Below are 16,151 nucleotides of genomic sequence, written 5' to 3' on the forward strand. Positions count from 1 at the left end.
TCTCGTATGTATGGTTCACTAGAAATCATATGTTTCAAACAAATTAACCGGTCTACTCTCTACAGCGATTGCTGATTTGCTGCACGAAATTAAGCAGCATTGGTGTTAGTGAATGCAGGCTGAAGATCGACCCAAGTTAAAATGAATAAAACGAATGGCCTCAATGCTTCTAGAAGAATAGTACGAGAAAAGGTACCTGCACGTACGGTTGTCAGAGTAGCTAGGAGAGGACGCTCTTAATTTGCAACAAACGCAGAACGGCTATGGTACTGCACGAACCCTTGTTCACCACGAGGGGAGGGGACCGAATCCGAACCACTGTCCCCTCTCACTTTTCTTCCGTCCGTCCGGTGGTGTACGTGCATCTGTGCTCCGTTCGTTCTCCATTGTCGTCATGCACGTAATTTTCCGACGGCGACACGCCATGACTGTAGCATCGCTTGCAAGCAAATAGGACGCGCGCCGGGGTCGGGATCGTGTATTCGTGTCACAACGGCGACGACTCTTTGGGCGGCCTAGCGCGTTCTCCTCGTCACGGCATAACTATCGATCTGTGGCTTGCAAGTTACGAGAGCGGCGACGCGATCGATCGACCGGACCTGTGTGGCCGGCGCCCCTCGTGTCGGAGACTTTGGGCGCGCAGGCGCAGCCGGCGATGCGACGGCGACGGCGACGGCGAGCTCTCGATTTGATCTCGCTTTCGTGACCCCCTCCGCGTGCCGTTCTGTCACTTGTCTCCGCCTCTCTCGCCGTACGACAATGTTTCTTACGGTGGAAATATAACTTATATTTCTTTATATATTCACATTCTATCTCTAACGTCTATTTTTTTTAATTTAATACTTCTTTTCGTATAATTTATAATTTATTTACCTATATTTTAGGTATATATCTCAATATAAATAAACGATTTTGATAAACCATATATCTGCATGACCTAATAAAAATTTATCTTTCCTTCTCCCCTTAATAATCTTAATCTTTTCTCTTTTGCCTCATGTACGTTTCTCCTAGTTCGGAATTTTATAAAAGTAGTGGTATTTATTAAACTAAAGATGATCGATAAATACTCATAAATTAATCAATTTACACTCCTACTCAGAATCTGCTTTTCTGCTCTCGTTTCGTTTGAGATGGCGCTAAAGGAAAGGAGGAAGTGGGCACCGGCCATGCGTCTGGTTCGCTAGCTGGAGCGTCACCATTTCGTTTCCGGACGGTGACTGCCACTATCACTCTATCAGCGTGCAAAAATATTATCTCCTAAGCTCAGTCACTGTCTTATCTCGGAAGAACAGCAGTAAAAGGGCGCCTTTTCAAAAAGATATCCATCAACAAAACCTATGGGCTCCATAGCTCATGGTTTGCAGTTTCTTTGTTCTACATGGTACATGCTTCCTCACTGATGGAAATTACAACTCGCTTTTTTTATGGAAACAGTACGTGAGAGAATGCATTAGCCACTGACACCTTTCAGGCTTCAGCCGAGAAAAAGGCACGAGACACTTGTTAAAATTTCATTTCTGTTGGTAATCACAGAAGTGTCACACTTATTCAGGCACGAAAGAAATGACAATAAGTTAGTTACAAGTTGAGGTAAAAGAAACTGATTCAGGCCAAAGAGATCTTATTAATTCGCCCTTTCTTCTTGCGGCTTGTTATTACTGGGAATTTATACCTGACGAAACTTGGTCAGTTGCAGATTGCCGCCGGCATCAGATTGCAACGCATTCAACGATGCACCTTTTACAAGAGCCGGCACCTTATTTGTTTCTTATTTGTTATAAACCAAACTTTATTTTTGAAGGCATGTTAGAAACCATACGCAATTAACCTTCACCGTTGAAGCCAAAAACTCGATCGAGCACTCTGATCCTTGAGGTCATTCTCATGGTCCTTTTCGAAAGACCAGGCCATTTTTTTCATAGTCAACAGGTGTGCATCATCTCCTACCAAACTCGCATTAGATCGAATCAGAGATCTTGTGTTGATTCCCTTTACACCCTCACCTCTGGGGCAGGTGCTTTAATTGTTTCAAGGAAAATCAGACAACTCTGACAAGTCAACATTCATCTTCAGTGGAGGTTTTCGGGCTTTTACGTTGATAACGGGGAAAAAGCATTCGCCTGGTCTTCTTTTCAGCTGAACGTTCAGAAAGTGCCTGAAACCAATTATTCCAAATGATTATTCTAGGTTACATCAAATGGACCAAAGTCGTGTGAAAAGTTTAAGACTAAGAACTAACCTGTGCATTAAATGAAAATCGAACAGTCCTAGCTTCCAAGCCAGAAAAGGCTCTTACATCAATACCAAGACTGTCAATGCCAATCAAGCTTGCTTCCTGCGGAACATATCAGATTGCAAACTCAGCTTACTCTATAGGAGTACTTGTCCTATTGGCAATATAAAACTGACAAACAACATCATGCATAATTAACATAGAAACAGGTGGTAATGAAATCACAGTACAAAAGAAGTGCTTATGGCCAAAGGAGATACTGCGAATTTATTCAAAGTCCAGGCATTGCAGAAGTATTCAGCCACAACAACTAAACAAGAAAAAGAACATGCCTCATTACCATTTTTCACAATGGAATACTAAATTTGGACATATGGGCAAACGCAGAGCATTCCAAACATAAGAATGGTACTTTCAGATTGTGAACATGAAAATAAGGCATCAATGAAAGTAAACACACCTCGACAGTAAGGTTCTTTTTCCTACGACAGAGTGACTTCAGAGCCATTGCACACTGATCACTGTTTTCTTTGATCCGTTCTATAATTGCTGATGCAGAATTTGCTAGAATATCTGGTTCTGCATCTTGAAAATCTTGTGGATCGATCGTCAGCTGCAGCAATCCACATAATAGAAGAAACTATAATGACCATCATACAAACAAAAGTCTGACTAATTATATGATATTCTGAAGCAACACCAAATGATATGGGTGGAGAGGGAAGGGCATTACCTGCTTCCCATAGATGGAAAACAGCTCAATAATCATTATCTCCAGCTTGTAGATCATTGAATCTGTGCTAGTTCCGGCATGATCGAAGTCAAATCTTGACTTATCATCATCTGAATATCCATTTGCTAGTAGTCAAAAAAAGAAGAAGGAAAATGGGTAATTGAGGTGGGTGCAAGATTTCAACCGATTAAATTACCAATTAGGCGATTGGTTCCAGAAACTGGCCGAGTCTCTCTGTTGTATTCATCTGTTTGGTTCACTAACTATTAGAACTGATAATTAAATCGAAGAATAAGACTGAGAAAATTAAAAAAAACATATATTTTAATATCTGAATTTGTTATGGAAGTAGCTTTCCAGTCAGATGAATAACCATCGCTGTTAAATTCACCATGAAATAAGCTCCTCAAGTAAGATTCTTCCTCTATAAAAGCAGGTCTCAGATATCCTACAATAGAGACACCATTTGAAGGGCTATCCATCTTCCCCCCATGATTATCATGAATAGCCTGTACAGGAAAAGAACAGGTGATGTAATTGCCTTAGTCTCTGCAACTTGAGTGATTTGATGAACGACGCATTTAGGGCAGTGCTCTTGTAATCACTTGTGCTATGATATATGCTACCTGGAGCTTTTAATCTATAACAAACTGATACAGGAAAGTTCAGAATAAATAAAAGTTAAGTTTAGCAGATACAAAAGCCACACTGTTCCTTAAAACGGTCCATTTTCACCATTATACTCAATTTTTCAGCACAAGTTTCATCAACTAGCAGTACTAATTGATGGAAAGCAGTTCACAGAGAAAGACATCAAACTGCCTCTGATCTTCCTTTTATTTGACTGGTTGAGTGTAGAACTCGATACTTTTCTGTTCCAGTTTACAGAGACTATCTTGATTAATGCGAGACTATCTTGATTTTTTATATTCCTTTTTTGGGGTCTTGATATCTGTCAAGCTGAGAGGTCTGGGCTATTACTTATTGTACTACCAGAAGGTTCACTTTGAACTCTTCATAAAAGCACAAATTACTAGACCATTTTAAAGCACAGGATGTGCAGTGAATTAAACAAATCACTAATACCATCTTTGTCCCCTCAATGTAAAGGACTGAAGGATTTCCTAGCCAAAATACCAAATTATTGTCTGTTTAATCATTTTCACTATTTCAAGGGCTGATGTCTGCACTCTACAATAACTGTTTACCTCGTACCTTTGTCAAACATTTGGCAAAATAAATCGGATGTATTGCACGCATTGTTGCTGGCATCCCCCATTCTATAAGAATATCAGTTATTTCTGTATCAATCTGTGACATTTCACAAAGGAAACATCAATAGTGATAGGGCTTATTGCTAAAGGGAAAAATGACCAATAGTACCTGCTGAAAGCAGGGGAAAAAACTTTCTTAGCAAACCTTGCTATAGTGCTCATCAGGCATGTCCATAAAACTTTCAACATCCATGTAATCAGTAAAATCGCTAATCACCACACTAGTCTCTCCAATAATGGGTCCGTCCATTCCAATCAAAACTGTCTGCAATTAAAACGCCATTTTAATCAAGTAAATCTCCCATCAAAACGCTAAAGCACAACATTTGCGGTTCAAATATTTACACTGTTTATATCAAGGCAACAGTATGATCACTGCAGCATAAACTTACAAGCTGAAAATATGTATATTGTGTCCTAGGGTCTACATGATGCCATATTGCGATGGGGAAAACTCAACAATCGCAACCCCTAGGTATGGGATTAGTGACATACAAACAGAGAAGAAAAAGGGTAGCCTTATGTTGTGAACATTAGTTTGCAACAGGACAAATAGCATGCAAAAGAGTGCCAGATGACCTCAAACTGGTATGAATATAACTTTTGGGAAAGAAGCATAATTCATTGTTCTTGCCTCTTATGGGATGACTTGACTTGACCGCTAGGAAATAATCTGTAAACTTAGGAAACTTGTCCCTAATAAATATATAATTTATACATAGAAGGAAACAAACCTACTAACAAGGAGGCAAATTACACTACGCTATTTTTCAACGAATATTGCACTGCTGGGTATCACAGCACATCTTACCACAGGGTTGTTCGCAGCATCATCTTCCAAGATGTTCTCGCTGTCAGGTACTTCAAAGAAAATGTCTGTACAAAAGTTTGCCACGGGTTAGCTGAACAAGAGGAGACTGTGAATGTTATATTTTTTTTTAAAAAAAATCCCTTGCACATTAAGGCATTACCTCCATAGTCATCAACAACATATTGAAACTCTGACCAGGCAACATGTCCATGAGGTTCATTGTGCACCCTTGCAGGAAATACAAGCAACCCCTTGCTGTTGGCCTAGACAAGATGGAAGATTGGAAAGTTATCTAGGCTCAGTAATAATATCACATACAAATACAAATCATCAGTTTAATTGTAATACTGCAGGAGGAATTTGTGTTAGCTTTATCAGCATACATTTATATTAGTCTGAGCCGATTTAGACTATGGTATCAGGCCATCCTTTTGCAGCATTAAATGACCGGATACGTTAGTAATACGAGTAACTGTTTAGGTGCACTAGGTTACCTCTACTACTGTTCTAGCTGTTTCGACATCTGTCAGCAACAAGTCCTTCTTCTTTGGACGTTCTTTAACTTCTTCGAGAGGATGATAACCCCGATCTCTCGTGTACTTTGAATCTGGAACTGAGTCTGAATAATCTGCAGCTACACGAACCTTGGTTAGGGATGAGTCCTGATCAGTTGCCAACCAGCAAGGCTGCATTGATCCCAAAGGGTTTCGGCATCGAAAACTGCAAGAAATGGCTGCAGTTGTTAGTTCCAAAATGCAAGTAAGACGTTCAAAAGAACCAATCGCAATGAGGGACGGATGAACCTTAAACTAGAGAAGTCATGAAATCTCCTGGTCTCAAATGGGATTTTTATCCAGCTTAAGGTGGCTCCTGCCGACATTGATAAACTCCCGCAGAGGACAAACAAATGTGCTCTGCAAAGGAATATGGTATTATTGAGCAGGAAGAGAGAAAAACGCTGCTGAAACATGTGCTTAATTCTACTTGGTAATCAAAGATGATGCAGCGTAGATGGTATTTCTCTCGACATAAGCAATGTGCTGTTATTTGCCAACTTACAACTGAGCGTACATGGATTCTCAAATAAAGTAGTATGGCTGAAGAGAAGACTGAAACTAATAGTTACCAAGCAAATTAGGTTTTGGTTGCCTTTTTTAAAAGAGAACAAAAGGCTAATTCCTCTAGCAAAGACAGCGAGTACAACAACCGTTCCACATTCAGCAACAGCGAGACCAATGCAGTGTTGTGTTAATTATTAACGTAGTACAGCAGCCTGATCAACTAGAGCTCCTCAAATTAGAACATATAACACGGAAATGCATCCAAATGGAAGAACAATTGGATATTCATGAACGTCTTCCTCCCTAAAAAATAAGGGATATCACTGTTTCTCCCAATTGCAATTGTACATAAGGGTTGAAAAGGGGAAAGAGATAAATGCACAATGTCATACATAATGATGCTGTAGTCGAATAACAATTGTGCTACCCCGAATAAAAGAGACACTTTTGAATGTCAAAATTACCAGTCACGTTCACCAAAATCACATTCAAACAAAACAAAAATTATGTTATCGTTAATCCAGCAACCCTAATTCCTGAACACAGTGTATTACGGTGGGGCCCAGTGGATCAAGAACACTTTACAAACAGAAGCCACTACAATAGTATATAGCATGGCACCCTTCATCTCATCTCTATCACTCTATGAAACTAATAGCAAAGCAATTCAACCAAATTATCGAATCAAAACCAGAAGCTTCTGTGAACAATCGCAGACGAAACAGTCGCACCTATCGATAAACAAGTCTCTCCTGTTCAGGAATGAGATGAAGTAAACAAACAAAAAAAACATCCTCCAATCAGGTCGACGCTACTGATGTATGACCTGAGCAGTTCCTTATGGAACAACCACATCAGCCATGCCAATCGCAGTGGAACTTGGTATGGAAAAAGGCGAGATCAACGGCACTCACCAAGAAACCACGGCTGGCCCTTGAAACAGGGGAGGGAGAGGGCCGCAGGATCAAGCAAAACTGCGGGTGCGGCGGCGAGAGCAGCAACTGACGCGAGAAGCGCGCACGGCGGAACCCCCCAGGCGAGACCGATCCCTGCACAGACTGGCCGTCGCGAGCAGCGATTAGTGGTAAGTTGGTCTCCCGTCTCCCCTGTCCTGGGCGGCGCTCTTCCCTTTCTCCCTTCCGCTCTGGGAGCTGCGAGAGGAGCCAGGAATGCAGGGTCGTTTTGGTAATTTGGGCTTTTCTTGCAGAACGCCGAACGCAGGGTGAAGTTTGCCAGTACTTTGTTTACAGCATGTAGCTGATATAAATAGGTATATTGTGCACTTTAATTTTTAATAATTTAGTTTTAAATTATAATAATTTAGTAATCTATCTTTTATCTGTTTATATAGATCGTGCAATCTAACATTTACTATAAGTTTACAATCTATAGATTATTTTTCATCATTTTTAACTGAAGCTCCAACCCCATTTTATATTGCAGATGCTGAGATACTTGTGTATATTTCTTCTTTTTCTTTCATTTTTAAGGAGGTGTATACATATTTTCCTTCAAAGAAATAGAGATAAATTCCCTCGAATAGAAGAAATTAAGTTAATCAAATGAAATGATTTACGTAGTTTACTTCTAGATTGGGGTAGTTGAGACTGGGATCTCGAGATAAATTCCGCATTTATTACTGCCCGTTCGCAGGCCCCATAACTAAAACAAAGCAATGATGAGGATGGGGCAGTTTGCTTCCTGTTTTAAATAAGGGTGATGCTATATTTGGACCGTTTGTAATTTTTCTTTTCTTCGGTCGATCAACCTCATCCGTTCCATCTTTATCTGACATACTAAATTATTTTTCAACCTCTAATCAAACTGTGACGTTCTCTTTTTTATCGTGTTATGCTGCTGGTTCTCGGCCCTGTATACCTTCATCTCCGGTGGTTTATCCGAGCCAACCGCCTACTGCCATGATAATTGCTCTGTTTTCGTCACCTCTATCGCTAACCCCGTACATCGTCCATCTATCGTCTACCGCACCGGTGCCACTATCGTCTACTCACCGTAGCCCGTTATCAATCTAGCCGTTGCTCTAGTCTCTTTCTAACTTCCAGAGTCACCTATAAACTCCTAATCTCACCGGTACCAACTCGTTCACACGATCGCTTAAAAAGCTTTGAGTTTTTCCGGCTAAACTCTAGAAAGCGTGTTTAAATAACACGTGCATAGACCATACTTGTGTAACAGTAACACACGACTCAAGATGCACGGTGCACGTAGACTGACACGAAGGTCTCGTGCGGCGTAGAGTGCTGCACAGTATACGCCTAAAGGGTACGGCAGATTGCAGCCCAACAAGGCTCTTGTAATAGGAGTAGCAGTCAAGCTTTGGAACCTATTGGATAGTGTAGTTTGGGCGATAATCCATGTCACTCCAGTCAGCAGATGAAGGAATCGAGATGTGTGGATAGGACAGCACCTGGGCGAGGAAGAAGAAATCAAGACAGAGGAGTCGCTTGTGTCTTATGGCAGTTGGACTGGATGGATGTGCCGTGTTTGTCGCAGGCTTCCAACTGCAGGCGCATATTCCGTTGGGCATCAAAGTTCCTGGAGCCTCCTTGCAACGCCAGTCGCATCGCAGGCTCATGATCGGCGCACGAAAAACGGCCGACTTGTGTTGCTTTGCCCATTTCGTGTTCGTCTCTCTGCCACTTCTTGTCACCTTGCTGGCTTTTTTCTGGAAAATGAAAGCCCTGCGAGGTATATACTTTGTTTAGAAATAGTATACGTATTTTTTTATTTGAATTTTAAACTAGTTTTAAAGTAAGTTTTTCTCACAAAATATATCATATATAGCTACAAAACCTATATACTACGAAATCATTTTAAATTGAAAATTTTATTGTATAATTTTTATATACTAGACATTCTTATAATTTGATTAAATACTAATCAAAATACATAAAGTTTGACTTTTTAAAAATATATCTACTATTTCTGAACGGATGGAGTAGGACCATCGACTAGCAGGGGCAAGATGTGCACTCGCACAAGGCGCAAATAGTTGAGACCCCCAAATCTTACTTAACTTACTTAAGTATTTACTTAATTAGATAAAAAAAGAAAAGTCTAGCAAAGTCGTTATTGCATAAATTTTGTTAACTATTTTTATGACTGTTGCATCAAATGAGTTTTTTCTAAACTTTGGTTGAAGGCCTACTTACGTTCTACTATGACAAAAAAAATCTCAATAGGTTAGCGATACTAGTACTTAAAAATGATGTCTTAGAGAAGATTAAATATGAATATATAATTAAATATTTTATTTTAAGAAATACTAAAAGGATTATGCTTTTCAGTAGAATATGAGGCTAGTTTATTGCTTAGTACTATCTTTACTCTGTTAGCATCAATATTTAATATATTCCTAAGTATTGCAAGAAATAATATGTATTGAAGTCATATAATTAAATAAAAATATACTTTGGTTATATAAATTTTTCAATTTTAAAACCTCATTTTACATTTCGCACCGAAACCTTAAATTTCTAGAGACAGTCCTGGAGGGAGTATGTATGTTACCGATGCGGTTTAAATAGGTGAAGCTTCGAGGCCCATGAAATCTTCTCACCGAAATACATGCGATCGATGCTAGTATTTTTAGGGTAGGAGCCAACTTTTACATGAACTGCTTGTCTTCCACGGAGCTTTTTTGTTTTGTTGCTGAAAACATGTTTTTTTTTTTTTGCCGGTGTACCCCTGAGCCGCCGAGGATGAGAATCATCCACGTGAAGAGTGATGCAATGGATCATATCTCCATGTGCTGCTGTGGACAGTGGCGTATTAATTGTGACTTTTATTTTTAGAACTTACAAATATATATGTTTGTCTTAAAAATTTACAAATCTATATGTCTGTCACCCTCTCATTTGATGGGCAACAGGTATGCCACCTAGGTATTATTATACGTCTACATTTGAAAAGCTATCTAACCTAGCTCACCTCGCGTCATGTAGATCTATTGCCCGTTGTATGGATGATTTGTACAGATATACAAATTTTCAAAAGAGACGTACATTTTGCAAATTTCAGAAATAAAAACTATATAAATAAAAAGTCTATTGATCGTTGTGCTGGATTTTTTTAATAATATTATTTTATTAGAAAATTATAAAAATAATAGTCAAATTCAAAAAATTACATAAATATGTACCTATCGACATGCAGAATACCGATAATAGACCTATCAGTATTCTGCATACCAACAGCCTACATGGCACTGGGCTCAGGAACCAGTCGGCACGCAGAATGTTGACAGGTTATGAGCCCAGCTAAAGAGGTGTGCCACGTAGGATGTTCTTGCAGCGTACCGACCTATCGGCATTCCGCGTGCCGACAGGTGAAGTGTCATAACCTATTGGCACGCGGAATGCCGACAGGTGCCACGTTAGGCTTGTCAGCATTCCGCATACCGACATGTCTTTATATAATCTACGGTCATCGATTCCTCTCTCACGCGCAACCGTACACATCGCGGGTGGCAACGAACAGGCGGCAACGAACATGCGACGACAATGAGAGGTTGTAGCAAAAATAGCCCCATTATGTCATGATTATGATTTTGGTGATTAATGATAACATAGTCAATGAGACTAACATATTTGTCAAGAATATATATTAGTAGGTCTCATAGATGCAATACATGAAGAAACCACCGAAGCCGAGAAAAAATTTGATTGAATTGGAGAAGTCCCAGGAAAAATGACTACACCGGATGGTCCGATGTTCACTGTGTTGAACTCACCGGAGCATTTCTGATAAAGGTGAGAGAGAGAGCTGAAGACCTCACCGGATGGTCCGGTGATAAGCAAATGTGCTCACCGGGCTAATTCATGCACAAAAGAATTCAAGTGCTGGAAGATGAAGATGAACTCACCGGATAGTCCGGTGTTTGGCACTGTTCATTGTTCAGTGAGTTTTGCAGCAGAACAGAAGAAGTTGAACCCATCGGATGGTCCGATGACCAGAGGAGATACACACCAGATTAATTTCAGCAGAGAAGGTTCCAAGTGCTGAAGAAGGAAAATTAACCCACCGGATAGTTCAGTGATGAAGTGATGTGCACCGAATGCTTACACCAGAGCAATTTATATAGAGAAGAAGTAAAGGCTCGAATGGCTCAGGATAACACACCGGATAGTCCGTTGATGAATAGGATGTATACACCGGAGTATCCGGTATTCACAGAGGTTTGAGTGGGGTTCCAACGGCTAGTTTCTGAGGAAGTACTCACCGGATGATCCGGTGTTAGTACTGCTGTTCTCACTGGATCATCCGGTGTTAACAGCTTTTTAGATTCGTTAGGTTAACGACTAGTGTGCGAGTTTGAGGCTATAAATACCCCTCTACTCAGTCATTTGAGTGTGCTGGAGTCCAGAGAAGTTCATGTACACCTGAGAAGACATCCAAGCCACCTCTTAGGACATCACCGATATAGTTTTATCTTGTATTATTTTTGGAGCCGAAATAGTTCTAAGTGTCCTAATTCACTCTCCTCTTAGGAAGTCACCGATCCCTTTAGAGGGCGGCGATCAACGGCGTGTGATGCAAGGCGGCATGCGGCGCAGGGCAGCGTGCGATCGGGCGGCGGCGGGCGGAGGTGTCCAGTGGGGAGCGATGGCCGACGAGAGTAGTAGCGGGGAGCAACGGTGACCGATAAGGGTTTTTCTTTTTTTAAAATATTTAGAATTAGTTAGAAATTTAGGAGTATTTAAAAAGTAGATGTAGTTAGAAAAATTAGGAATACTTAGGAAATTAGAAAAATTTAGAGTTGTTAGAACATATTAGGGAAAATTAGTATATAACAATTAGAATAGAGTAGAAAAAATCTAGAATAGAGTAGAGAAAATAGGAAAGTCAGGATAGAAAATTTAGAATAGAGTAGATCTAGTTTGGAAATTTGCAGTAGTTAGAAAACTTAGTATAATTAGGTAGAAAATTTAGTGTAGTTTGAAAATTTAGTTTAGAATAGTTTGAGGTAGTTCGACAATGTTGAGTATTTAGAAAAGTTTGAATATTTAGATAATTTAATGTTAGAAATACTTAGAAAAATAGTAGGAAAATAGTTAGAGAAATATCGAGTAGAGTAGATAATTTAGGAGAATAATGATATGAAATTTAGAGTAGAGTAGGTATGACTCGGAAATTAGCTATATAGAGAAAATATATTATAGTTAGTTAGGAAATGTAGAGTAGTTTGAGAAGTTCAAATATTTAGGTAATGTAGAGTTAAAATATGTTACTTAATATGATTTGAAATTTTGATATTATTAGACGTACATATTTTTTGTCGATGTAGGAATTGTATATTTGAATTGTTGTGGATTTTCGTAATATTGTATTTAGAATGAAAGGAGGAAAATATGATTCATTTATAATTTATAATAGAAAATTTTGAATACATGTAGAATAGATAATTTAGCATAGAGCATACATAGTTTGTAATTTTTAATCTTTAATAGATAATTTAGCATAGAGCATACATATTCTGGTTCCGGAGATACCCCTACAGACTAGTGCACCGGTTGAAATACAGACTGCAAGAGAAGAACGTAACAATACGGAAGAAAATCAGGTCATGATGTGTGTTGATCAGAGAGAGCAGGACGAGGTATTAGTGGACCAGATGGAGGCAGATAACAACGAGTTTCACACATTTATGGACTCAGGTGCAGGAATCTCGGAAGAATGGTCAAATTTTGCTTTGTAGAAGTTGACGGTGAACGATGGACACGAGTCGGCATAGGAGTATGATTCCATCATGGTGATCAAACGCTAGATGTTTCATGACAAGGTCCATCTGCAGCATGTAGTGAAGAGATAGTGTTTCTTGGAGGCGAGGGAGTTCAAGGTAGTAATATATAATCGTTGGAAATACTACATCAAATGTTTAGCTAAAGGTTGCACTTGGTGAGTTCATGTATTGTTGCTAAGGTGTGGCACAATATGGTTAGCGTCTATTGTTGAGCCACATACTTGCAACTTGAGCCGACCTTTACGTGTCCACGGGAACATGAGCGTTGATTTTGTTGCAAATGTGATGTACCTAGAGATAGTGAAGAAGACTATTATGACTCTTTTTGGAGTTATGTATGCTATCAACACCAGATTTGGGTACGAGATTTCATATGACATGGCATGTAGAGTGAAACAGAAAGTGTTAGAGAAGAGGTTTGGCACTTATAAGGACTTATACCATAACTTATCTTCACTGCTAGAGGTTATTCATGGCAGGAACCCAGACACCTACATTGCTATTTATGATTTTGTCTATCAGGATGGAGATGAGTCCTTCAACGGGTGTTCTGGTTGTTCGGCTGTATGATCAAGACATTCCGACATTACTGACCGGTAATGTGCGTGGACGGGACATTCCTCACTAGCAAATACCGCGGGCAGAAACTTGCAGCTATCGGGGTAGATGGTAAGAACCAGATTGTGCCTTTGACTTTTGCATTCGTCAAACACGAATGTACGGATAGTTGGCTATTGGTCTTGTAGTGGATTAAGAGAGGTGTTGTTAGTAACTATGGACATGACAACACATCTGTCTTGACTCAGGCTTTAGATACGAAGTGATCACACGACAGAGCTTTACTCATAGATTAAATGATAACACCTCTATCCTGGCTTATGTTTTAGAAACGAAGTGAACACACGCCAAACCTTTAGTCATAAATTAAATGACATTACATCAATCCTGACTCAGACTTTCACACACGAAATAACCACACGACACACCTTTAAGCATCATATCCTATAGTTAGGATACATCCTCACTACAAGTAGTAAAATGATAAGGAAACACTCATCTGTGACCTTATCCCTTCTTTTATAGTACATCACCTCTTTCTCTATCTGTCGGCAGATGTTTTCGACATACGCGCGAAAGGAATCCATGAGACCTACCTTGCCATCACAATAACTCTCCCTCCAACACTCAATAGATCCTTCTAGTATCCCCCCATGTGTATATAAGGGTAACCCATCCATGGCTACTTTATTTCCAACACAATCCCCTCCATGACTTCCAGGTTCAGATCTGGGTCTGACAAGGGTAAGAGCAAGATGAGCCATTATGAGTTATGGCATGACATCCATGATGTATGCAAGTATGAGGACAAAGAGCGAAAGAGAAATGAAGACTTAGAGCAGAAGAAGCGGAAGCTAGAGTTGGAGATAGAAGCGCACAACACATGCATGCCATGGTGCGACTGTGGTATAATAGCAAGCCTGAAACCGTTTCCGCTTGTCACAATTGCTTGGTTCCATTGTGGTGTAAGTGTGCATGACATCCTACACTACTATGAATTTCATCTAATTCACCTACTTCCCTCTAACAGTATGACAAACCGAGGTGCAAGTACGAATGGTACGCATACAAAGAAAAGTATACAAACATCAACTACGACTACAATGAGGATGAGGCAATGAGGCGCGCAGATGTTGAATGGCCGAAGATGAGGCTACAAGAGCTCAATGAAGAGTGGTGGGATAAGTACCTCATTACATACGGTAACACGTAGGTTCCTCTACAATAAGTGTGCGGCCTACCGACTATGCCAGGGCCTGTGGCACGCGGAATGATATAAGGGTACGTGTGCAGCAAGCCCTCCGCCTATGGATGCAACTTCCAAGAGATCCGCTGGGAATATCTGAGTGAGAAGCCTTCATCTTTTTTACCAACCAAGTAGATATTTTCTTGCACCCGGCAATATGTCTTTCTGTAAAGCATGCTTCATTAAGCGATAGAGTACTACATGCCATTGTAACTTGTCATAGGATGTGTACGACTAGTGTAAGAGTTTATGCATATTGCCTTAAGTACTGTAACCACAGACAAATAATGAATGCTAACGATGACCCTTATATACGATGTATTTTACTTTCATCAATGAAATAGTCAGGATTTATCATTATGCTAATACATTTTTCTAAGCTCAATGCTTCCCTGCCTTCTATGCAGAGACAACAATAACCCATTCCTGAACTGTTGCAAAGTGAAATGAGCACACCAAGCAACAACTTTCATACGAAATCTCTATCAAGCATCAATGCCATAACTTTTCTAGCTTTCACAAAGAATCCTATGCACTAGCCCCATCCAAGCCTATGCACCAGCCCCCAGCCACTATAAATAACTCCACCCTCATACGTAGATAGACTACTCTTTCCTCAGCTCTCTCAACTGCAATGTTTTCCTCAGCTCCACCAAGTCCACCCAAGAAACATTGAGGGATTTTCATCCCACAGGGTGTCGAACCGCCGATGTGCTTCTGTGAAGACCTTTGTAAGCTTCGCGAGTCTCAGGATATCTCTTACAACTATGATCTACGCTTCTTCATGTGTACCAACTACTAGTACGACAAGCCTCGATATGTACCATACGAGTACCCACAGGTATAGCAATATAGATCACTCATGTGGGCCTTTCAATATGATTTTATGCACTCTTTTACTAATCTCTCCTCCTATTTCTTTTGTTTAGTCTCTTCCACCTATCTGTGACTTCGTGCAATGACTCAACACGAAGCAAAATGAGCACCAGAAGCGGTGGGTGGACATGGAGATGCAGTGGAGGAGGGAAGCTTACGAACGCGGTGAGTACGAGCGACATCAAGAGGAATTACGGATAAAGCGGTATGAGGAGAAGCGCATCAGTAACGCCGCGAAGGAGCGTGCCACAGCTCAAGCACGCAAAACAAAGAGGGAAAGGAAGTGGGAGAGGGTCCGTCGCACTAAAGCGGGAGGGGGCGATGCCGTGAAAAAGAGCAAATACCCTAGGTGCACTCAGTAGATAGCATCTATTGTAACCCGGTCTATTTTTATTTCCTAAGCCACGTTAGATTTACCAACGGCACACTATTAAGTTAGTCTTTAGGCGTACCGTATATGCCAATATTTGTTGTCATTATTTCTTTATGGTTATGGTCTATTCGTGTAGCAACAATAAAGCCTATGTCCCATATAATATTTACTAGCGTATATAACCTCTGTACCGGGTATTATGATATTGTGCTTCACAACT

At 40.2% G+C, this 16,151-nt stretch overlaps 1 protein-coding gene across 2 annotated transcripts; it reads right to left on the reverse strand.

Moving 5' to 3' along the window:
- Positions 1-1,476: 1,476 nt before the first annotated feature.
- Positions 1,477-7,346, reverse strand: LOC133926619 (uncharacterized protein At3g49140-like). 2 transcript variants are annotated; one of them, XM_062372645.1, is made up of 13 exons: positions 7,030-7,346; positions 5,858-5,968; positions 5,549-5,774; positions 5,215-5,317; positions 5,055-5,119; positions 4,389-4,508; positions 4,185-4,280; positions 3,361-3,478; positions 3,166-3,216; positions 2,970-3,079; positions 2,697-2,849; positions 2,243-2,338; positions 1,477-2,158 (listed from the first exon to the last, which is right to left on the reverse strand). In XM_062372645.1, the coding sequence occupies exons 2-13, from the start codon at positions 5,932-5,934 to the stop codon at positions 2,060-2,062; spliced, it is 1,314 nt and encodes a 437-aa protein (XP_062228629.1). In that variant the 5' UTR covers positions 5,935-5,968; positions 7,030-7,346; the 3' UTR covers positions 1,477-2,059. The 2 variants fall into 2 exon arrangements, with proteins under 2 accessions (XP_062228629.1, XP_062228620.1); XM_062372636.1 differs by having other exon boundaries at positions 3,343-3,478.
- Between the last annotated feature and the right edge of the window lie 8,805 nt (positions 7,347-16,151).

Source organism: Phragmites australis, chromosome 1 (assembly GCF_958298935.1).
Source record: "Phragmites australis chromosome 1, lpPhrAust1.1, whole genome shotgun sequence".
In the NCBI taxonomy this organism is placed as follows: Eukaryota; Viridiplantae; Streptophyta; class Magnoliopsida; order Poales; family Poaceae; genus Phragmites; species Phragmites australis.

Coding starts and splice junctions, on each gene's coding strand:
- LOC133926619 (XM_062372636.1), bottom strand. CDS start 5,934: ATGTCGGCAGGAGCCACCTTAAGCTGGATAAAAATCCCATTTGAGACC. Junction 3,479..4,184: donor TTGCCAAATGTTTGACAAAG/GTACGAGGTAAA, acceptor TTTCCTGTACAG/GCTATTCATGATAATCATGG. Junction 3,080..3,165: donor TGGAACCAATCGCCTAATTG/GTAATTTAATCG, acceptor ATGGATATTCAG/ATGATGATAAGTCAAGATTT.